The sequence below is a fragment of the Squalius cephalus genome (assembly GCF_949319135.1).
Source record: "Squalius cephalus genome assembly, chromosome: 5".
NCBI lineage: Eukaryota > Metazoa > Chordata > Actinopteri > Cypriniformes > Leuciscidae > Squalius > Squalius cephalus.
In genome coordinates this window covers 43,699,205-43,724,071 of record NC_137126.1, presented here as the reverse complement: position 1 = coordinate 43,724,071, position 24,867 = coordinate 43,699,205, and the positions used below count along the sequence as shown (strand labels likewise).

General features: G+C 35.7%; 2 protein-coding genes across 3 annotated transcripts; one reads left to right on the top strand and one right to left on the bottom strand.

Annotated features, from left to right (window-relative positions):
- Positions 1-918: 918 nt before the first annotated feature.
- Positions 919-18,436, bottom strand: rnft2 (ring finger protein, transmembrane 2). Its single transcript, XM_079870356.1, has 11 exons — positions 18,312-18,436; positions 16,967-17,044; positions 15,255-15,631; positions 14,192-14,314; positions 13,893-13,969; positions 13,279-13,379; positions 12,295-12,448; positions 4,094-4,243; positions 3,747-3,812; positions 2,630-2,731; positions 919-1,790 (listed from the first exon to the last, which is right to left on the bottom strand). The coding sequence occupies exons 2-11, from the start codon at positions 17,011-17,013 to the stop codon at positions 1,656-1,658; spliced, it is 1,332 nt and encodes a 443-aa protein (XP_079726482.1). The 5' UTR covers positions 17,014-17,044; positions 18,312-18,436; the 3' UTR covers positions 919-1,655.
- On the top strand, positions 18,318-24,255 carry spring1 (SREBF pathway regulator in golgi 1). 2 transcript variants are annotated; one of them, XM_079870360.1, is made up of 6 exons: positions 18,788-18,862; positions 18,950-19,090; positions 20,431-20,587; positions 22,408-22,559; positions 23,506-23,619; positions 23,724-24,255. In XM_079870360.1, exons 2-6 carry the CDS (start codon positions 18,998-19,000, stop codon positions 23,805-23,807), a joined length of 600 nt encoding a protein of 199 aa, XP_079726486.1. In that variant the 5' UTR covers positions 18,788-18,862; positions 18,950-18,997; the 3' UTR covers positions 23,808-24,255. The 2 variants fall into 2 exon arrangements, with proteins under 2 accessions (XP_079726485.1, XP_079726486.1); XM_079870359.1 differs by having other exon boundaries at positions 18,318-19,090.
- Positions 24,256-24,867: the final 612 nt, after the last annotated feature.

The following is a 24,867-nucleotide window of genomic DNA, read 5'->3' as shown; positions in this document are numbered from 1 at the left end:
CCAGAGCGGTGTCTCCTGGGAAATCTTTCTAAATAAAAGGCTGATGTCATTGTCCCTCGACGTTTGCGAGGAAATCTTTTCTACCACTTATGGCAATATGAGCCTTGCCTCAACTTTGATGACCTTGCAGTTGAGTTTTTCTTGTTGCTGGTAAAAGTTGAGAGGGTGCTTTGGATATGCAAAAAAATGCTGTAAATGATTCAAATATGATCAATCACGGTCAATCTTCAGAGGAGAGCTACGAAAAAAAAAAACACTACTACCAAAACCTCTCCTCTGCATAATGCACTGTAACATTTAGTTATAAGCTACTGTAAGTGACTATGCCATTCAATATCTGAGCTGTGATTTTGTTTCTTTGTGGTTTTTATGAGATATTTATTACTTTGATCGTCCTTAACACTGTACTCTTCTCAATGGAAAGCATATTTATACTGTAGAATGATTTGAAGTGTATTTGAACTTGATGTTGTTTACAGATGAAGACAAATCTTTTTTTAGGACTTTTTATAAAGGGCTTCTGGCTTGATTGTTTGTGTCAGTGTTAATATAGAAATGTGACATGAATGAGATTTCATGCGAAATGTGAATCAAAGGGCATGCTACTGATGTTTACATAAGCTACAATCTTTTATAGTTTACGTTACTACCATGTGTTTTAAACATGTTTTACCTCTGCTATTTTGATATTGTGAGTTTTGTCATTTATGAAAATAAAAAGGCTTTAAATATACACAGCAGTGTTATTTAAGTTTTATGAATATTCTGAATTAGTTTTTACTTTTATATATTTACTTTTCATGTTCATTTTAGGTTTAATTTATTTTGATTTCAGCTTTTATGTATTTCCAGTTAATAACTTTAGTGCTTCAATTTAAATTTATTTCAGTTTATTGACAAGACAACATTTCTAATTTTAAGTTTTTCACCTAATATTTATGTTTTATTTTATTTCAGTTTTATTTCAATGAACAGCAATGTTTTTAACAGTTTTAGATTTATTTAAGGATAATACCCCTGACACAGAAAAGTCTTTTAAATGTCATTATGAAACAGATAGCTCTAGACATTTAGGCAAATTAACTGGGCTGAAAAATAACTTGTTCAGTATTATTAATAAATGTAATTATTAATTCACCATCACTGTTTTTTATCATATTACTGTTGTCATGATTTTAAATAAATAAACCAATGAGACGATAATGATTTTACCACAGTGAACTCGCTTACATTTCCCATGGTTAACTTGCTCTAAAGCTTTATGTCTTGTGAATTTTCATTTTAATAAACAATTTAGACCATTGCAAAAAACAGTTGACTCTGGATTAAGTTTAATAGCTTGGATAAAACAAAAAAAAAGTGTTAAAAAAAACAGCTGATTATCATGCTTAATAATGATAATATTAAAAATTCAACAAGTTTTACTTGTTGAAAAGCATGTATAAGAAGACGAAACACACTTTTTCAACTCTGCTATCAGACATAATGTAATGCTATTGTACATTCAACAATGGAACATCTTGTCCCACTTCCCTACAGTACACGGCCATGTTTCATCATATGACATTACGAACAGCAACGTTTTATGCATGGTGAATGTGTTTCATCTGATTCAACTGGACCAGAAAACCTTTTTCATTCAGCTGGATCTCCGTTCAGTAGATCTGAAAGTGTGCGGACGTTGTCCCATCCTTCCAGTTACGCAGACTTTCGACTACTGCAGACCGGCACAGCGGACATGTTCTCTCGCGGTCAAACCACAGGCATAAACACTCCTCACAGAACACATGCTGCAGAAAGACAACACATTTACCACACAGGAACTCCTTCAATACAGTTTAAAAAGCATCTCATAGAGTTGAGAGTGTGCAGATCTGTTCCCATAAATGTTTTTTAAAGTGGTACTTCACTGCTGGCAAAATGGGCTTTCAATAAAACTTGGCTGCTTATACAGTAGAAAGGCAAAAAAAAAAAAAAAAAACGGCGCAAAAAGGCTGCTGTCTTCCCGTTTGTCAAATAGGTAGAAAAAAAAATTCAACATCCATAATGCACTGGGCATGTTACTGTAGAAGGTTACTCCCAGTCTGCTATGAATTGAGTTAAATAGCGCCTTGCTTTAGTATGAAATACTTTTAGTCATAATGATAACTTGTATTGTTCCTGGTGCAAGAATTCAAAGAGTAAACGTTTAGCAGGAGTGAGTTACTATTGATTTCCAGTGAAGGATCCAGCGTGTTGTAGGCAGTGCAAAGAATTGAAAATACGAACAGAACGCAGAGATGGAAAATCTAAAAAACCTCTGTGTTTGTAGTCATCATTTCAAACTAGATGACACTGAACAGAGTTTTAGGCCAAACAGAGAGGAGGGAAAAATTTACGAAACTTTCGTTTTCATGAAAGCCCCGGAGCTGTCAAAAGTGGACTTCAGCTGACAAATAAACGTGAATTTCTCAGTCCAGGTAACACAGAGAATGAGTGAACATTGTTCATATGCAACAGACATTGTAACTGCAACAATACAAAGCGGGTTGAAAATCGGTGAAGTTACACTTTGATAGTTTCCTTGGTCACTGTACTGACCCTGTAATATGTATAATATTAGTGGAATTAGTGAGTCATTGTCTGTTACCTGACAGAGCAGTGCGATTGGCTCTCTGAATTCAGCCTGGCAGATTGCACACACATCCCCAGCCTCACTGCACTGCTGAGAACTGGCTCTCGTACCGTAACTCTGTGAAACACATGCACAGGCATTTATATAAATAAAAAAAATACAGTAAAAATAGTAATATTTTGAAATATTATTACTATTTAAAATAAATTCTAAATTTTCAGCATCATGACTCCAGTCTTTAGTGTCACATGATTATTCAGAAATCATTCTAATATGATTTGATGCTCAAGAAATATATCCTATTGTTATCAATGTTTGGGCTTTGGGCACATGTGATCCATATGCAGTATTTCAATCATTAAAAATAGCGGGGCATTCTAAAACGCGTGAAAAACACTTTAAGTGCCTTAATGTACTAAACCAGTGATGTTAAAAGATCAAGTTCAGTATACACCTTATTGATGATGCATATACAGGCGGGCAGATGAGCCCCGAATATGAACGCAATGTGCTAAATGGTTAAGCGTCTTCTTTATAATGGTTTTCTTTGGAGAAATGAGAAACTGTGCATTGTGTTTATATCTGCTTGCCTGTACATAGTTTGCATCATCAATAAGGTGCATGTCGAATTTGGTACCAGATACTCCTTCAATACTGTTTAAAGAGCATCTCATGAAGTTGAGAGTGTGCAGATCTGTTCCCATAAATGTTATTTAAAGTGGTACTTCACCGCTGGCAAAATGGGCTTTCAATAAAACTTGGCTGTTAATATCACTGTAGTACATTAGTACTTAGTACAAACCTGGTCAAATAACTGGCGGGCAATGGAGGAAAGTCTTGTTTTGCCCTCCAAGTGGGCGTTCCTATAAGGGTGTGACTTCACATGAAATTTTATGTCTATGTTTTTTAATATTTTTGAATGTTTCATAAAGAGTACATGCCATTTATTATAACGATGATGCACATACAAAGTGACACCCCAAAGAACCAGAAGCCGAAACATTTCTGGAGCATCTTCAGTGACATTTCCAAGTCAAACTACTGTTATTTATTGTTATACATATACAATTGTTATACATATTTGTTAATTGTTCACATTAATAAATGCCTAGGCAGAGGACAAAGCACTCACCTGTGAGCTACAGAGAATGGCGAATGCTTTTCGAATGCCAGATATTCTTCCACACAAATCAAATGACTGAAACGGAACAAAATTGCAAATTTAACGCCACACACACACACACACGTACAGAAAAGATCGCCTGAATAATGAGCTCTGAAAAATACATTTTGAAAGGCTCTGAAGTGCAATACCACATGAAATTTATCTCGTACACATAAAGGTCTTTTTTTAAAAGGTTTGAAAAATATAACACTGCAACAAAAGACTCAAGTAAATAAAATAAATAAATAAAAACACAAAAGGAGAATGACATCAGCATTAACATTACATGGAAAAGGCAAAATCAGATAGACTACCTTGCAAAGACTGTAAATGATAATCAGCGTTGCCCCCAGGAAGTAGCTGCTGGACGGATCTTCACCCATGATGTACTTGTACCACAGCTGTATGGGAACCAAAGCTCTGAAAAGTTGACTCAGCTCCTCTATGAGCAGATAAAACTTCCCCTGAAAGGTCAAACACAGATACAGATCTAGATTCAAACCTCTCAAACTAAACCCTTGATAAAGACTCAGAGTCTCTGTCCAGATATGAATGAATTCTTCTGAAGTGGTGGAGCAGGTCAGATGTCAGACGTGCCCACAAAGGTTTCAAAGGATTAAATCAAAGAAAAGATTCATATTAGTGCGTCGTCTACTCAGATCTCTAATCATTGTGGTAACTGGTGTGAAATCCTAGACTGTGTAATTTAGCAAACCGACAACATTGGATTGATCCATGACCAGGGCTATCAGTTCAATAATTAAAAATCAATCATCTGAAACAATATACTTTCAGTATAATTTGTGTGTGTGTATATATATATATATATATATATATATATATATATATATATATATATATATATATATATATATATATACCATAATATATATTACACAGACATACAGAAAAGTGATAACACATCATACAGGCTAATCATAATTAAAAAGTAGTCATATGAAACAATGTACGTACTTACAAAATTATTTATTTACATCATATTCATGAAGGTTTTTTCATTGGATAAAACGCCTAGCATAAAATTAATAATAATAATAACAATAATAATACATTGTTATGAGGAGCCTATATGATTAAATAAACCTTTAGTGGACAAATTTATAATTATTATTATTATTATTATTTCTTAATTTCCACTAAATGTTTATCAGATAAAGCAGCTAGCATAATAATAATAATAATAATAATAATAATAATAATACATTTATTTAATCATACAGGCTCATTGTAGTTACAAATTAGTCAAATGAAACAATATACTTATGGATAAAACAGATAACATAATAATAATAATAATAATTTAAAATTATTATTATTATTATTATTATTATTATTATTATTATTAACAGTAAATTTTCAATAAATCATAAAGTCTTAACATAATTAAAAATTTATTATATACTTACACATACATATTCATGAGGCTTACAGGATAAATAAATGTTTTGTTCATTAGATAAAACAGCTAGCATATTAATAATAATAATAATAATAATATTATTATCCACTAAATGTTTATAAACCCAAACAGGCTAATTTCACTATGATGCTTGTAAGACTTCCAGCTATGCCGGCCAACTGTTAAACAACACCTTTACAAACTGAGCGACACTCAAGCACCGGCATGAGATGACAACACTAAAAAACCACACATCCTTCCTCTAGCTGAATTTGAACATGATCCCAGTCTTATCTCATCTGTTCGTTCATTAACTGTGAACATCTTACCCTCAAGCTTTAAAGGTGCTGTGACATGGAGGGGGGGGGGGGGGGGGGGGGGTCTTCTACCAAAAAATGGCCACAGTCCAGCGCTCTGCGCTCTCTTGGCAATTTACTGCGCAGCAAACAAAACTGGCAGAAACGCAGTACACCTGCTACCCACATGAAATATAACAAGCCCACCCAACTCAATCCCTAATCATAACATTTTCAAAGTCGCAGGATAACAGTAAATCTCATCTAACTTCAGTGTCAAAGGGCAACACTTTCACGCTGAGCTACGTCATTCAACGAAGCCTCTGCGTCTAAACTGATAGAGAACAACAGGACAGAATGCTTCAAATATACCTAATATAGAGCGTCTTGCTTAAAGCATAGAAAGCTTTATTGCTTATCAAGACAAAAACAGCCCAAGAAAATTACAAAAAAACACCGGATATTTAAAATGCTTTGCAAACATGCCCCCATTGTGAATTCACTTTTTTACCCATTGTATAAAATTCATTATATATCATAATTTTCTATTCTAGGCTTTTTTAGTTGGGTTTAGTGCCTCTGCAGACACCGTAGTGACCTATAACTGTCAGATTATACGTTCACTGTCTCAGAGTCGAGTGTGGCTGAATGTGTAGAAGTGGTTTTTGATCAAAAAGCTTAAAATCAAGTCTGAAAACACTGAACATGAAGGATCCAACAAAATAAAACTTGAAATGGTGATTACACCAACATCTACTGTGATGGTAGACGGTAAAAAGCTGTATAATCCAACACAGGGACAAGACACAATTATTAAAAACCTATTCAGGCAGAATATTTATTGTGTTATGATATTTATAGCTACTTTTGTAACTGAAATAAGTTGGCAATATAAACAATAATGGATGTAAATTATAAAATTAAATCGACATCTATAATTGTATATAGTCATAACTTGTTTACAGAACCCATATTATGCTTTTTCAAATATTACCAGTTTTACCAGTATCAAGCAGTTTGTAATATAGCTGTTTGTGAATGTAAAAGGTCTGCTAAGTTTTAAAGATCAAAGTGCACAATAAATAAGGTTATTGTCTCCTACTTGACGCCCTCAACAAACGGTAGTTGTAAGCTGAGACTGGAAGAGTTTGGTTCGTGTGGTCGACATGTCGAGAAGATGCTGTTTTCTGCGAATGCGCTTCCAAAAGATGAGGACTCGTGCTGGAATTGATATGGAAAAACTAATGCCATCCTTTATATCACTGTGTATCAAGTGCTGAGGAAGCCTCAAGAGCTGAAATTCAGGTATGGTAATGGCCATTTAGTTTCCGACACGCGCTGTAAGCAGTTACCAATCACAACAGACTGGGCTGTTTGACCAATCAGAGCAGAGTAGCTCACGGAAAGGAGGGGCTTAGAGACTGAATCTTTGAACAAACCGTTTTCAGACTCGTTGAGAAATGAGGTGATGCTGCAATCTATATTATAAGAAAATGAAAGTGTTTTTTGAACTTGGATGCATGCAAAACTATTGTAGCAGACCTCCAAAACAAAATTAGGAACCTTTAAAATAGCATCAAAAATTCTACCTCTGTTATATGGCTTTATTTTGGCTATAAGATAACCGACGGTGAGCAGAGAGAGCAGGGCTGCCAACTCTCACTCATTCAGCGTGACACTTTTCACACGCTCTCGCGCCACACATCCATTTTCTAACGCAGAGAAAAATCGCGAAGCAAAGAGGACACTGACACCGACAGACTAGACAGAGCAGGTTACTTTTGATATTGAAATAATTCTCAGCTCTCAGATCCTGTAAATTGTATTACGAAATTCAAACAATAGCGTTTTGGCGCTTGTAAATGTGACGTGACAGATTGTGGTCGTGAACCGAACATCTCTTAGCCTACACATAGCAAATAAAAATGAATGAACAATAGGTGCGTTTAAAGATACAGTACAACTTACCGAAATGTTTATGCCACATACTTAATATCGATCAATTAGTGTGTTTTTTTTTTTTTTTTCAACTTGGGAAAGAGGTCAATAAAACAGCTGGAGAACAATATGTCACATAACGTTACATTTATCCCAGGAAAGCCATTCGATAGCACGTTAGTTGGCTAGAGAGGGTAGTATTTTGCTAAATATGTGCACTATATTAAATATTTATTATATTTTTATTTATCATTAAAATGATAAATGATCACGTTGTTATTATAGCCTAGTAAAAATCACATTATATTTAATTTGAGTTGTTATTTTTAACCTTTAATAATAATACCAGATGACAGGGCTCTCTGTATGTTTACAACATTATTTAAGTTTGTAAAAAATATTATTTTAATTTGAAAACACTGTGCATTTAGTTGTTGTTGCTAGTTTGAGTTGAGAAATACACATTTCAGCATTATCACTAATCTGTGCATGCATTTACCTTGAGAACCAAGCAAGTTGACTCATGAAACCATTTGTTTATTATATCGCATATTGCAATTCCAGATTAATGTCTGAAGTCATAATCACCCACATCAAGAGCTGACTGCCTGACACTAGTCACAGCACAAGATGCATAATGACTTGTTGGACTCCACCTGACAGCGATTAATCACCCTGTTGGGGAGCTTGCTAGCTGACTGACGGAGATCTGTAACCTCCGCACGCAAGCAATTCATCTTAGCCAGAGTCCCTGCAGCCCTGTATTCGCTCACACGATTAGACAAACTGGAGCTGGAATTCATCCAACTACTGAAAAGTTGGTCCAACTGCATCATGGGGGAGCAGCTCATTTCCTCTTAGTCTTAACAGCCGTGTCAGTGACTTCAAAACAACAATAAAGAAACAATTATCAAACACAGGTGGAGGTTCTCAGGGTGGGAAATGGCTTAATTTATTTAAGGGCAACATCAGATTTTTTCTTTAAAAAAACTATTTTCTCATATGGGAGGCAAGGGTTTGAATCTGACCCCCATTTCCAAAAATTTCAAAACAAAAAATGCTCTATTCAAGTCATGTTATGATGTTTAAGATTTTCTTTTAGCTGCAAATTTAGAGAAATACAATTAAAGAAATAATAGCAGGAGCAAATTGATATTGGTCATAATCAAGTGTTAATTGTCAATGTTGACAGTTCAATTAGGCTGTATGCATTTAGTGTACTGTAGATGAGGAAACAAGATCAAGCTTGGAAGAAAATAATACTCAATTAGTTGGTTAGTGAAGCACTATTGGCCGACGCTGGTCACGTGTGTGATGACCCCAGGAGCTAGCCAACAGTGAGCCGGCGTTCTGACGTAGAACCCAGAAGCGCCGCATTGTTTACACTACGTCAACGATGGAGAATGATGTGGAAGAGAAGAGATTGTTGAATAAAGTCTTTTTTTTTTTCTTTTTTTTTGTGCACAAAAAGTATTCTCATCACTTCATAAGATTAAGGTTGAACTACTGTAGAGACATGGACTATTTTAACTATGTCTTTACCACCTTTCTGGGCCTTGAAAGTTGCACTGACGTTGCTGTAAATGGAGGGAAAGAAAGCTCTCAGATTTCATCAAAAATATCTTCATTTGTGTGCCATGATGAACAAAGGTCTTGTGGGTTTGTGAATGACATGAGGGTGAGCAATTAATGAGAGAATTTACATTTTTGGGTGAACTAACCCTTTAAGTGTTCAGTCTATAGACGCGCAGTCTTTCTTTACAAAGTGACATCGCAAGCAACTGCCCGGTAAAAAAACTGTAAAATCAGTAATACTGTCAAATGTTATTATAATTCAAAATACTTTTCTATTTGAATACAGTCTTCAGTGTCACACGATTCTTCAGAAATCATTCTAATACGCTGATTTGCTGCTCAAGAAACATTTCCTATTATTATCAATGTTGAAAACAGTTGTGCTGCTTAATATTTTTGCTGAAACCGTGATGCAGTTTTTTTCAGGAATCTTTCTGAATAGAAAGTTCAAAAGAAGCATTTATTTGAAATATAAATATTTATAACATTATGAATGTCTTTACTGTCACTTTTGGTAATGCTTACATATCAATTAGGAGTATCAAATTATGAAAATAGTATTACAATTGCACTATTCTGCCAATAATAATTTAAAATAAAACAAACAATCATTTTCTATGTGCCTATGTTGGTAGACAACAAGGCCACACGCTAGGATTTGTAACAGGATTATTGATTCCTCAGTCCTCATATACGTGTGCACTGAAGTGTTATGGATGGTGTGAGTTCATACCGACATGCACAGGCTTGCTGAAGCAATTATAGGTTATACTGAGATGTATGGATGCATGTGTATGTGTTGTGTCTTTGTAGTTGTGGTGATGCTGGGCATGGAAAGTCAGCGGAAAGCCTGACACATTGACCATGACATCATTGCCTGAAAGTGTGCCACCTGGGCTTGATACAAGAGGTGGAAAGTGTGTGTTTGGTTTCAGGGGGTGGGTATGGAGATAGATGGAAGTGTAATATGGGCAGGAACAACGGTAAGTTCCTGGAACAGAGCTTCAGAGGAACAGAAACTGTGCAAATCAGATTATCTTAGCAGATGTAGATGCAAGGTGTGTGTTTGAGTCAAACAAATGGTTCAAAGCGGATTGCACATGTTTGATTATTCTATGTTATAGACTAGAGAGTGTGATGTGTTTACAGAGCGGTTCTTGCTGTAATAGACCTATACTGTCACTCCAATGAATGGGTGATTGTGTAAGAGCGTATGTGCGTGTCTGTGTACATGAGTGTTCCTCAGAGAGATGACCTCATCCCAGCCCCAGTGGGCCAATGAGCTCACACACTGCCTTCATAGCAGCCAACCACACAGGCAGGGTGGCACGGCACACTATTTTGTTTTTTTTCACCTTAACTTGCCAGTTGCACCCAGTTTGAACTGGTACTTTGGAACTGAATGGAGCTACCGGGGATATCCTAATCTCATCACGCTAGAGCTGCACGGTTAACCGTTAAAATCACACGGGAACATACAAATCTGCATGGGTGCTGCTGCTGACCTAGAGAAAGCAGTATGAAACAGCTTCACAAACAGTCTTTATAAGCACACAGCATCGTTATTTCGGTGTTACATATATTTTCACAGAAGTACTGGGATAAAAGTTTATATCTTGGATATAGACACTGATGTCTATGGGAGTGAACAAAATAGAGCAAATCCTTTTGAAAGTAACTTGGCGCTTCTAAATAACGATTGTATCATTTTTTTCAACATTTTACATAGACTGCATCAATTAACATTGTGTCAGGACTTCTAGTAAATTACATGTTATTTTGTTTAGTTGTCTCTTGTCTGTTCAGAATCGTGGGAGAATCGTGATCTCCATTTAAAAGGAAAAAAAAAACAGATTATCCATTTATCCAGAATTTATCCAGTAGCTCTACATCATGCTAAAACTCTAAAACATGAAGACTTCAGAGATCCAATTTAAACTGCGTTTTCTAGGATGTTTTATTTGCCAGAGGCTTGATTTAAAGTCCATAAGCCAAAAAAACAAGAATGCATTACAAACATGTAGAAGAATCAAACATTCATTAAACAAGGTTTGCTTTTTGCTGTAGTTTGTGCATGTACATACTCAACAAATCATTTCAACACTGTAAAACCTAATAAGTTGGCAGAGCTAAAAAAAAATAATGTAGGCAATCATTTGCCTAAATTTTTTAATTGAACAAACTCTGAGATTAAGTAGATTTTAAAATTTTGATCTTGTACTACACAAACATGTTAACTGCAAATTAATTTAAATGTTGACTAAGCTAAAGTCATACAATTTGATTGCATAAACATCATGTTAACTCAAATAATTTATAATTAGCTGCTAGCTAGCAATAGCACACTTGCATGTGATAATATAACAAAGAGACCATCACCTGCATGTGCTTAACATCCCATATACATACACTGCGTCTGAAATCAAATACTTCCCCCTACTATATAGTATGCGAAAAATAGTATGCCAAAAAAGTAGTATTCAAAAAAAAAAACAGTAGGCAAAAAGTCCCCTGATGATCTACTACTTCTGCCGATATTCTGAAGTATGCACTTTACTATCCCATGAGGCCAGCTATATTTTTGCAGTCCATCCTTGACCTAACTACAGGATCTACTCTTCACCATAATGGTAACCCCTGCAACACTGCAACATAACAGAAACCCCTTCACAACACTAACACATCTCTCCCTATATTCATCTTTTGCAAAAACACACAAAATAACACTTCATTTCAATATTTACTCACCTTAAGCAGTCTGATGCAAAGCATGCTTGGAACTAGAACTCTGTTGTACTCATTCAGTTTAAGTTCAGCTTATTAAAATCAGTTATTGAGTTCACCTAACCTTTTTCTATTAAGTGCAATGAACTTTCAGTAATATTCGAGTGAAATAAACTCATTTCATTTGGTTAATTTCATTGTTCGGGTTTAGTGTGCACTGTGGTTTAACCATACAGTGTGGTTTACAGTGTGCATACAGTGTGCATTACAGTGTGCATTACGCCAGACTATTTTGAAAAGATTCATATATATATATATATATATATATATGAATTACAGTGTGCATTACGGTGTGCATTACGCCAGACTATTGTGAAAAGATTCATATATATATATATATGCCATTCTGCTTTATAAATACCAGTATGGGCATCAGTTAGTAAAAATGACATATCGGTTTTACCAATATTCTGATGACATTTATACTGTAGGACTGTAGTATTCGACTTGGTACAGTACATTGAAGAAGAGTAACGTGAAACATGGTAAATTGTCATCTTACCCTGGACTTGAATGCGAGGATCATTTTAGGGAGGAACAGTATGAGGCATTTGAGCTCGATGGTGAAATATTTCAGCACAAAATCTGTTATTCCAACAGCCCAGATCAGGTCAAAGAAATCAAAACTGTTGATGTTTGGCTTAGCAAAAATAAGGCTGGGGAGAAAAAATACGTTATTTTTTAAAATATAAATTGTAATTTATAAAAAATATAATTTAACTACAAATAATGTGATTTTATAATATACATTTTGAATATTTATTTAGGATATACTACCATTCAAAAATGTGGGGTCAGTAGGAAATTAATACATTTATTCAGCAAGAAAGCATTAAATTAATCAAAAATAAATACATTTATAATGTTACAACAGATTTATATTTCAAATAAATGCTGCTCTTTTAAACTTTCTACTCATCACAGCATCCTGAAAAAAAATGCATCAAGGTTTCCACAAAAATATTAAGCAGAACAACATGTTTTCAACAATGATAATAATAAGAAATGTTTCTTGAGCAGCAAATCATCATATTAGAATATTAAAGTAATGATGCTGAAAGTTTCTTTTAAAATATATTAAAATACAAAACAGTTATTTTAAATTGGTATAATATTTCACAATATTACTGTTTTTATTGTATTTTTGATCAAACAAATGAAGTCTTAGCGACCCCAAACTTTTAAATGGTAGTAAATAAGAAATAATAACAAACAAACTACTAAAAATGAAAACAGTGAATGCTTTAATTTAAAAGCTGGTTCAAATGTGAATAATGAAAAATGATGGAAAGCTAAATACTCACAAATGCTGATATACACAAACATAAAATGAGAGATCACGCTGCAAAATGACAACATGAAGTAAATGAAATTTTTCAAACGTATAAAGCAAAAAACATAACATTCTTGGAACATGCAGGATAACATAAAAATAGATGAATGTTTGATACACATAATCAGTTACAATAGTGACTCTGGACTGTACCTGTTGTGAAGTTCCTCAAAACTGAAGGTGTAGTACACATACACAATGTTGCCAGCGAGAAAGATCATAATCCAGAGAGTGGTAAACACAGATCTCTCCTCCTGAAAATACATCCCATCACAATGACACGTACCAAGCAGAACAACTGGTCATATATGAATTAATACAGCAGTGTCATTCTGGCTAGGAACTAATTAAAAAAGAGTAACGTAGAAAGTACAAGTTCATTGTGTTTACACTCATCAGATAATTTTACAAAAAAAATAATATCACACACAGGACCCTTATGAAAGCAGTTATTTAGTAGAAACGTTTATCCAATGTAACTTACAGTACACGCATTACAAGGAAAACCCCACTGTAGTGACTCAATACTGTGATTTAACACTGTAGTGACTACGTATACACTACTGTTCAAAAGTTTGTGGTTAGTTTGATTTTTTTTATAGAATTTAATACTTTTATTCTGCAAGGATAAAAAAAAAAAAAAAAAATCACACAAAAACACTAAAAGGGCAAATGCAAATGTCTTATAGTGTATATGAGCAAATGCAGAAACCAGAACAGCCAGTAATTTAACTAGAGTATAAAACGATGAATCAAACATATCTCACCCGTAATGCCACCTGATGCTTCAGCGTTGAGTTAGCAAAGGCAAATGTGCTGATCATTCCAATGCAAATAGCAATTCCTGAGAAATACAAAGAGAATCATGTTTCAACTTGCATTTTACATATCTTCTGAAAAACAATGCACAGTAGTTACTACATTTTATATATATTTATTATCTCTGGTCCAACAAAACATCAGTGATCAGTTGCTCTGAACTGCATATCACAATCTCAGTGATAACAGCTGTGATTTTGACTCGTGCATTCAACAGCGAAGGCAGCTCATAGTACACTGAACCTACCGAGCTTGTGCTGAAAGCAGACTTTAGCAAGGAGAATGAGAATAAAAGGGAATCCTCTCTGAAGCCATGTGACCACGGCCTTGAGCTCAGAGAGAGCAGGAGAAGGTGTAGAGGCATCGTCACCTGCGAACAGGCAGGTATGTGAGAAGTTTTGAGGTCAGTAATTTGTTGTAAGAAATTAATACTTTTATTCAGTGAGGATGCCTTAAACGGATAGTTCACCTAAAAATAAAAATACTGTCATCATTTTCCACAAACCTGTATGAATGTCTTGGGATGATAATGATATTTGGGAGAATGTTTGAAACCCATTGACTACCATAGTAATTTTTTTTTTCCTACTATGGTAGTCAATGGGGCCCAAGATCTGTTTGGTTACCAACATTCTTTAAAATACCTTCCTTTGTGTTCAGCTGAACAAAGACATTTATACCGGTTTGGAACAAGTGGAGGGGGGAGTAAATGATGACAGAATTTTCATTTTTGGGTGAACTATCCATTTAAATTGACATTCATAATGTCAAATAAATGCTGTCTTTCTATTAATCAAGGAATCCTGAAAAAAGTATCATGGTTTTCACAAAAATATTAAGCAGAACAACTGTTTTCAGTTTGATAATAACTTTGATAATAATAAGAAATTCTTCTTGAGCACCAAATCAGCATACACTATTAGAATGATTTCTAAAGGATCATGTGATGCTGACAACTGGAGTAATGATGCTAAAAGTTTCTTTTAAAACATAAACCAGTTATTTTAAATTCTAATAATAAAACGGTAGTGCTGAAGAGTATCATTACACTATAATTGTTCATGACAAGTCAAGTCAAGTCACCTTTATTTATATAGCACTTTATACAATACAGATTGTTTCAAAGCAGCTTTGCATTGATAAATATGAAAAAAAATGATTCAGTGTAGCAAAAAGATTTCAATTCTGCTGTAAAGCAGCTCTATAAAAACAATAATAAACAGTCATTATTCAGTTGAAATCAGTTCAGTGTTGATTCAGTTTGGTTCAATGGATCATGTGGTCCTTGGTGTTGTGAACACATCTCTCACCTCCATCATCTCTGCTCCCGTGCCTCTCAGCAGAGGTGGCCGCATGCAGGAGAGAAGAGCGGTGCTGGCCGGAGTGATGATGAAGATGATGGTGATGATGATGATGGTGCGGAGGAGGGCGAGGAAGATAAGGTGGGCTCTCCGTCCGGTGAGAGCTTTCGTCCCGTGAAGAGGACGCCATCTGAATGAAGACGTCCGGTGGAGAACCCAGAACCATTCCCGCAGACTGGAAGGGAGCTGAGGACACGTTCCCTGCAGAGACGCCCACCAGACCAGAGAAAAGCTGCTGGGGCGATGTAGGAGAGTCTGGCTTCAGACAGTCAAACACTCCTCCTTCATCAAGACTACTCTCTGAACCGAGAGTTTGACTCCTGTTCCTGCAACAAGACAAGAAAGCAGTCTGCATTTGCACATATTCGACTGAATCAGTAGCAGAGTTTGTTTGTTTTTTCGAACATTGGGCTTCAATACAGCTACATAAAAAATTCAGTGTGATTACATGGAAGTGTTATTGTAATAGATAATTATATTGTATGTAAATGTAATATTATATTTGTTAAAGCATTAGCTAACATAAACTAACAATGAACAATTTTACAGCATTTATTAATCTTCGGTAATAGAATTTAAATTATTTATTTGTTTGTGTTTACAGTGAATTAATCAACTGATGTTAACAGATACAGCTTTTTATACAACCATTTTAAATGTGTATTATTGATGAAATTTACATTAACTGAGAATAATAAATGCTGTAAAAGTGTTGTTTATTGTTAATTTATGTTAACTCTGTAAAGCATGACTGAAAAATAAAATATAAAATGAAGTGGAACAGTTCATTGAACCTTTAGACAAAATATTTGATACATCTGGCTTTTATGGCTTATGTAGTATGACATAGGAGAATATACATTCATTTAAAAAAAAACAAAAGTTAATTCAGAGGCCCAATCGGGGCAGAATTTATAATTTGGTAAGGTTGCTGATATTTATATGGCCAAACAGTAAGATGAAAATCTGACAGCTTCTCATGAAAATAAATAAGATTTGTATAACAGTATAGCATACTTCTTACATAAAATACACATAAATATCAGTTGTCACTCTATATCCGCCAATAATATTTCTTAGTAAGATCATATTTAAATTCTTACAAAAAATTATTTTCTAGGAAAAAACAAGGTATGGATAATCAAGTAACCCTAAGTTGCTTCAGTCCATCATGTGTTCATCTTCAAATATTACTAACAACATTAAAGCTATTCCTAAATTCACGGCAAAAAGACACGTGAACCAAGACCTCAAGGTGGACATATTTACAATTATACTACTAAACAGACATTTCCTTGCTAAAACCGTATAGACTATCAATCAGATGACAGAAGGGATGTAGGAGATTGTGTTCAACAGGTTTTTCAGCAACGTTTTGATCATATTCATTATTTAGAGCCCTTAGAAATAGCGTTAACTAATGCAGTTAACAATTGTTGTCAAATGAAAGCTCAGTGATTTAATTCAGTAACAATACCTGAACTTACTTGTCAAGTTACAGAGACTTAACAGGTAAAGCTTGCTGACTAAGGATGGTTCAGGCTAGAAAACCTGGAGGGACAACCAACATCAAACACAAATGCTGGTATCCTGATAAAATTATGTTTTAAAATCAGACTTAAAACTTTAAAGATATTTAGAGTATATGAGTAAAACCCAACCTTTCTGGTGGCATGCCCTCGGTGTTGCTGCTGTGGCGTCTCTGCATGGCACCCGCTTTATCACCAGGAGCTCCAAAACTAGGGTGAAACAGGAAGTACGTTTGTAAAAGAAACACAAAGTTACGATTTAAGAAAAATGTACATAAAACAATTAAAATGGAATTGTGCAAAATGACATTGTATAGAATCATTATTTCGATAATAGAGCTATTTCAATTACTTTTGTTTGTTTTGTTTATTGCAAACAGCGGTAAGTCTGTAAATTTTGCTAATAAACTTGATTTGCAATGGAGTTTGAATAATTTCGATTACAACTGTATATAAGAGACGGTTCAGAGAGGACTTAATTTCTTCTGTGGAAACTTCACACTGTGGAAACTTCACACTGTGGAAACTTCTCTAAAATGGAAAAATTTAACAGCTAATAATGAGCCACTTTCTTCCATTAAAAAAAAAACTTCACACTCCATGAATGACATTTTTAGAAAAAATTGATGCACTATATTCCTACATTGCACTATAAGCGATGCATCTTTATGCGAGGAACAGGCTGAAGTTTCATTATTCGCGGAAAATGACAGCAAAAGTCACCTTTCACTTTTATTTTATGGAATGCAGCTTAAACATACAACTATGAATAACTCCTATTACGTTCCTCAGAACAAAGAAAGTCATATGCATTTCGCAAAATACAAGGGTGAGTAAACGATGACAGAAATTGCATTATTGGGTGAAGGAAAGATAGACCATTTCTGACCATGAATTACATTACATGAATGTGTGTGTATAGATGTATGTAGATAGATAGAGCTCATTTATTGTAAAAGATAGATAGATAGATAGATAGATAGATAGATAGATAGATAGATAAAGACATACAGATAGATAGATAGATAGATAGATAGATAGATAGATAGATAGATAGATAGATAGATAGATAGATAGATAAGACATACAGATAGATAGATAGATAGATAGATAGATAGATAGATAGATAGATAGATAGATAGATAGATAGATACTATGGTAAGCATTTGTTACAGACAGACACTATGATAAACATTTGAGACAGACAGACAGACAGACAGACAGACAGATAGATAGATAGATAGATAGATAGATAGATAGATAGATAGATTACATTTCTATGTTGTTAATTTTTTTATTACAGTTGTGTAGTAATATCTATAGTAACTATAGTATTTTAGGGCGAACTAATATTTCTACATTTTGGAACAAGCCATGAATGAACATGAGCCTGTCAGTGATGAACTGTTTTTTTTTGTTTTGTTTTTTCGGTTTAAACGGCCATCTAATGTCTTAGAAACGAGCAGAATCATCTTACCTTCATCGTAGCTTGCAACAGAAACGCACAAATGAATCTTTAACAACTGTTTTGCGTGATATTTTTAAACATAAACCCTAAAAATATGAAAACATCAGTCAGTGATGTAGACTGCAGAGCGGATGTGAAACGATTTGTTTCCGGAAGTACACACGGTGGGCAGCCAATCACGACGCCGCATTGCCCCGCATTTCCGCACGGAGAGAGCTGTTGTTGTACAGCCTGATTTCTGCAACTATAAGAATTTAAACAATTTACGATCTAAACAAATAATCTCATCACAATCCTGTGATCGTGCATATTAGATTAGATTATTAGATTAAAGACGCGCACGTTTCAATCGGGTTGACAACAATCTGGTTTTGTTTGTGATTTTGCAGCTACATCTCTCAGAATGAGATATATATTAATGTATAACTCTCCATCCAGAACATTTCATGCATAAAATGGGTTAAATGTCTATACAAACTCACTGTTTGTCCAACTAACGACGGCAATCGATCTCTACTGGCGGCCTGTGTCATATAATATTCTTCACGCGATCGCAGAGAGTGACAGTGAGTGTATTTGATGGCAGAGATGTGTTAGATGAATCAGCTGGATCTCTCTGTCTGAGATCACTAGTGCTGTGTATTTAGCTCCATCACATCTACCTGGACCTGGTGCACATCCAGAAGAACGCCTCCATGGTGTTCCGCCGGCTCTTGCGCAAGCGTTGGGTCCTGGGTGTCGTGTTCGGATTGTCGCTCATCTACTTTCTCACCAGCACCCTCAAACAGGTATGTAGTGTTGTAGTGTAGTGGGGTCGTTGATGCTGTTGTGTTGCTGTGTCCCCACTAGGGAGGAACCAAGATGGATAGTATGTTCGATACCAAAAGTCGATTCCTTTTTTTTTTCTTTTTTTTTGGGTGATAAAAAACCTATATAGTGCTGTCAAATAAATAGTTTTTAGTCCTTCTCTGCAAAACTAAAAATATACCTAATATACACCTTGCACTTCTGGAGACTCCAGGTAGGTTGCAGGTCTGCAAACTGGTGGCACTGGAGACTAAAGGGTTCCTGATGGTTTCACACTTAATTCTTCTTCTTAATTCTTTTGCAGTTAACATGTATCTTTTCTTCTCCACCTGTATTTGTCTGACCCAATGACCATTTCACTGTCCAATGGTCATGCCTTAACGACAATTTCTAGAATTGCATTAGTATTGCATCCTTCTCCTTCTCAAAAATCATTTTTGACTTTTCAGTCTGAGTTAAATCTCTTTTTCGGCTTATTTTATCTGTAAAGGAAAACGTGCCTAATAATTATGCACACCTGAATATAAGGTGTTTTTCATTTCCAGCCTTCATGAACAATTATATATCACTTATAAATGATTTATACAAAATGAATAGTAGTAATTGGTAAAATGTGCCTGAAAAAAAAAAATGATCAGAAAATCAACATGCCTAATAATTCTGCACGCAGTGTGTGTATATATATATACATATATATATATATATATATATATATATATATATATATATATATATATATATACACAGTACTGTGCAAAAGTCTTAGGCATGTTAATACCCGTTTACATTTCCAAACATTCTTTTTGCCTTTAATTGTAATAATCCAGTGACATTTGTGTATGCACAAGGAGTCTGAAAACAGCCAGGATGATCTGATCTCACCATCATCGAGTCCATCTGTGATTACATGAAGAAACAGAAAAAACTGAGACAGACTAAATCCAGAAGAACTGCGGGAACGTCTCTGAGACGCTTGAAGAAAACGGGCAGGGATATTAACATGCCTAAGACTTTTGCACAGTACTGTATATTGGATTGGTTACATGTTTGTGATGATAGGAAACCACATTTTTGACACTGTCTTTGGTACACTGCAGTTGTAAGGAGAAAATATTTAGCAATGGTGAATTTGCACATGGTTTGTCTTAAAGGATATTAAAAACATAATAGACAAATAAACAACTTTTAAAACTTGATTTTTACTACAAGGTGTCTTTTAACTAGCTTGACCAGCAATAGGCCCTTGCTCATCTCAACACCTGAGAGGAGACGAACCATGTATTGGAAAAGGAATGATGTTCTGTGTGTGACATGTGTACAGGAGGAGCGAACCATCCGGGACCGGACCCTCCTGGAGGCGAGGGACTCAGATCACCCCATCCAGTGGAAGGTCAAGTTCATCCTGGGCAACAGCAGCAGGCAGATCTCACAGTGCAGAAACTCAATTCAGGGAAAGAGCCTTCTCACTGATGAACTGGGTAAGTGATCATCCCCTCACAACAAAGCTGTTATGCATTAAAGGTAGGGTAGGCAATTTCGCAGAGGCGAGCAATAGCAAGCTAGCTTTGAAAGCCTGAGATCCCACCCTCCCTTCAGTCCAAAGCCAATGCCGCCTTCAAAACACATGAACGCACACAGCAGAGTCTGCACAGCGTCACGAGAGATGTCATGAAATGACCTCATGTCTCAAAGAATATAACATTACAATAATATTGAACGTAAACAACTTGCAGAGCTCTAGTTGTACCACCTGACAACTGCTGTTGATTTCAGCGCTGATAGAGTTGACCTAGAAACGCATAATCCAAGGCTGAGGACGTGAACAGCTCCGGGTAGAACGCCACGGATTGCCAACTAGTAATTACTATTACAACATGGCGTGAACGCAGCATAAGCTCATTGTTTTGGTCCAGGAGGAAGTGTAAACGGCGGCTGCTGTTTGTTTGTGGCGCTCGGTGACTGTCTACAACCCTCACTGTGCGAGCAGGGTGCATGGAGGTATTGAAATACATATGTTGACAGCTAGGATTATTCGGACCGAATGCAATGATTGGACGAACGTTTTTTGGTCCTGGGACACAGAAGATATAAGTACATGTTTTAATATTTAGACCACTTCTATTGATTGCTATCAGGATGTGAAAAGAGTTTCAACCAGTATCACAAAATTGCCTTCCCTACCTTTTAAAGAGTGTGCTCTGTTGCAATAACTGGTGTCGTTTCCATCCTTGAAACTTGTGCTGTGCAAATTGTTAAAAATTGGGGTGAATCTCAAGAAGCAACGTCCGAGTCATATTTCACCCCCACAATCAAAAACAAGAACATTTTAATGGGTTTTTTTTTTATGCACATTTTGCCCCAGTTCTCATTAACCCAATGCAACTTTGAGGGTTTTTAATAGGGATTCTAAATAGATTGTCATTACTTTAATACTTACTGTAATCTGGGATTTTTCCCATTATTAATATTTAAAATCAGCCTTACTGAAATCTGCAATCTGTAAAATGCAATTTTTCTCATTATTTTTTTAAAATCAGTGTTGAGATAGTACAGTATTAAATACATAAATAAATATATAATTTATCCATTCTGCGGTTAATGAAAATCTGGCAGAAAATGTGGTTAATTGTCATGAAAATTGTGTCAAAATTCAAAAATCTTAAAGGTTGTATCAGTGATTTCAGGCCCAAAAAAAAAATGATCACATTCATCTAATCTTTCCTAACGATCCGCTAGCTGCCCGCCCCATAAGCATGCCGTCAAAAAAACGCGTCTCTGTAGGCACCGACAGGGGCGGGTGTTGTGAGGTTTTGTGCTCGTGCACGGCTGCACGCAAAGTCGGAGCTGAAGAAGAAGCTGGCTCAAAACCTCACAACACCCGCCCCTGTCGGTGATTGGTTGGAACACTATTTATTTTGGTTTTGAGTGGTTGGTGAAACCAATTGTTTTTGTGTGCAGATCTCAGAGCCTAGGCTGCCTACAGAGACGCGTTTTTTTGACGGCATGCTTATGGGGCGGGCAGCTAGCGGATCGTTAGGAAAGATTAGATGAATGTGATCTTTTTTTGGGGGGGGCCTGAAATCACTGATACAACCTTTAATGGTACAAAAAGATACAAAAAAAAGGGGAGAATGTGAAGTGATGCAGGCTTTATAATGACACTCACATCCACTAACTACGCCATGTTTGATGTGCGGCTCCTTTTTTCAAACTGTTAACACGTCTCTGGGCTTATGTGTATTCACATGTATGACCAATGTTCCGTTTAACACAGACTTTCCTTTTTCTTTCTCTTCAGGTTATGTGTGTGAGAGGAAGGATTTACTGGTGAATGGATGTTGCAACGTTAATGCTCCCAGCTCAAGCCAGTATGTCTGTAAAAGCTGTCTGGCCAATGGATGCTGTAGCATCTATGAGTTCTGCGTTTCCTGCTGCCTCCAGCCTGATAAGGTACTTCAAACAACAAATCTTCATTTTTATTAAATCTTCATTTCATCTTTTTACTACTAGAGTGGTTGTAATCAGGGTCCAAAATTATGTTCTTTGTGTCCTTTATGGTCCTTTATGTTCATTGTCGAGTGAGAAAGTGTACATACATTCATTTTGTAATAATAAGGAATTTTTTTTGTATGTCTATTAAATGCTTTCATCTGCCACAATAATATAATGTACTTGGGTTATCTTAGGGGGCTTTTCTCATCACATATCGAATATGTGATTAGTGTATATGATATATTAGTATTATTTATATATTATTTTATTGATTTATTATATATTTAAATTGACTGATGTTATTTGTATTTATTTATAATTATTATTATTTATAACGTATTTCATGGTGTGTGTGTGTGTGTGTGTGTGTGTGTGTGTGTGTGTGTGTGTGTGTGTGTGTGTGTGTGTGTGTGTGTGTGTGTGTGTGTGTGTGTGTGTGTACACAGTGAAAGTGGTACTATTTTTTTTCCTGTCTTACACTTGTGGCAAACAGCACACGCCACTAGGTCACTTGCAGTATCATACTTGCAGTGTCATACAGTATCCAGTCTTACTGTAAAATGCCACTTCAAAAATTATTGAGACACGTTGTGGTTTGTATTTTCCGTTTAGTGAGCACAACAGCAGAAATGCGTTGCAACATGTTCTGAAGTTGCTCATTTTTGCTCATTATGATTGCATTATTACGCAGTTACTAGAAAAAAAAATACATTGCATAATGCTATATATATATATATGTTTATGTTGATGACACTATCCTGGAAAAACATGTAAGATCTAAAAACAATTCTACGTTCATGATCACTAGATGTGCGTCACCAAACCGGAATACGAAAATCAGGCCACCCTCGTTGGAAACTCCCCTCTGACAAAAACTCTCTGTCTCCTGCTCTTTTCCCATCAGCAACCTCTTTTGGAGCGTTTTCTAAACCGAGCCGCAGAAGGGTTCCAGAACCTCTTCACTGCAGTGGAAGATCATTTTGAGTTGTGTCTTGCCAAGTGTCGTACTTCCTCATTGGTGAGCGTCACACACTCTCTATGTTTGCTTATTGCGGCTTCAAGCTTGTTTGTGGCGTTCCAGACCAGAATACATGAAAATACCCTGCTATTGTCTTGTTTCAGAGCGTCCAACATGAAAACACCTACAGGAACCCGCAGGCGAAATACTGCTACGGCGAGAGTCCACCAGAACTTCTGCCAATATGACTCTGTTTTCGAATTGTTTGCCAGCGAACCAACTTCGAATAATGAAGGAGATTTCTTGGAGGTCTTCTCAGGGGTCCCGATGGGCCAAAATGAACAATAATCTGATTGCACAATCATAAAGACTTAATACAGACTTTACACTGCATATGTGCGTAGTATCTATTTTTACCTCATCAGTGATGAACCTCATCAAAGAGTCCGCCCATTTCTTTTTTCTGCTAAGATTAGGCCACATATGGGTAGCCTGGCTAATTTTATCTTTGAGTGGGATTCCAGAAAGAGTCATCGTGTTGTTGCTTCACGTTAAAACACTCATGGAAACAGTGAAAGCACCTCAGATGATTCAACAGCACCCCTCACACCCAGGGTCTGTGTGAGCTCAGATTTATGTGTACGACCTGCATGTGAACTACTATGTTACTTTAATAAAGTAAATGTGATTGCGACACTGATGACTCTATTTCCGCCGACATGACAACATCCTCATTGTACAACATCACTACTGGTATTTAAGAACAACATGCTATATTTCTGACAGTATTGTTTTTATGTTATTTAAAGCACATCATGATAAATACTTTGCTTGTTACATATACATGCAACATTTCAGCCATAAATAAATTATAAATGTTTGCTAGATTATGTTAATTTCCAGTCTAGCAATGTATGTTTATGCTGAAATATAATTAAATAATGGTTTGTTTTTAAAAAACAAAACCAAAAAAAAAAAAAACGTGTCATGATGTGTAGTGAGTTGGCGCACGTTTCGCTCTTCATAACTTCCATTAATATAAGGAAACAGACTGAATCCAATATCGCCCCATTTACCCTCAGATTATTAGGGAACAGCCATTTGCAGTGGTGTCTGAAACCAAAGTGGGTGTTATCGAGTGCACTCGTTCAATCCGATGAATGATATCAAGCCGATGTACTCGTTTTCATTCACTCATTCAAGTGTGAACTGTATTAGTGGACTAACATAGGAAATATTGATTGAGGGTTTAGGGGGCGATTTCAGATTCAGCCATAGGGAGCATCCATGCTCCCTATTTTTCAGGGT

Excerpts from the sequence above, each read along its gene's own strand:
- spring1 (XM_079870359.1), top strand. The coding sequence starts at position 18,998 with ATGGTGTTCCGCCGGCTCTTGCGCAAGCGTTGGGTCCTGGGTGTCGTG. Across the intron at positions 19,091-20,430 it reads TCACCAGCACCCTCAAACAG|GAGGAGCGAACCATCCGGGA; the intron begins GTATGTAGTGTT and ends ACATGTGTACAG. Across the intron at positions 22,560-23,505 it reads GCTGCCTCCAGCCTGATAAG|CAACCTCTTTTGGAGCGTTT; the intron begins GTACTTCAAACA and ends TTTTCCCATCAG.
- rnft2 (XM_079870356.1), bottom strand. The coding sequence starts at position 17,013 with ATGCAGAGACGCCACAGCAGCAACACCGAGGGCATGCCACCAGAAAG. Across the intron at positions 14,315-15,254 it reads CGGGAGCAGAGATGATGGAG|GTGACGATGCCTCTACACCT; the intron begins GTGAGAGATGTG and ends GCCTGTTCGCAG. Across the intron at positions 1,791-2,629 it reads CAATCGCACTGCTCTGTCAG|CATGTGTTCTGTGAGGAGTG; the intron begins GTAACAGACAAT and ends GTCTTTCTGCAG.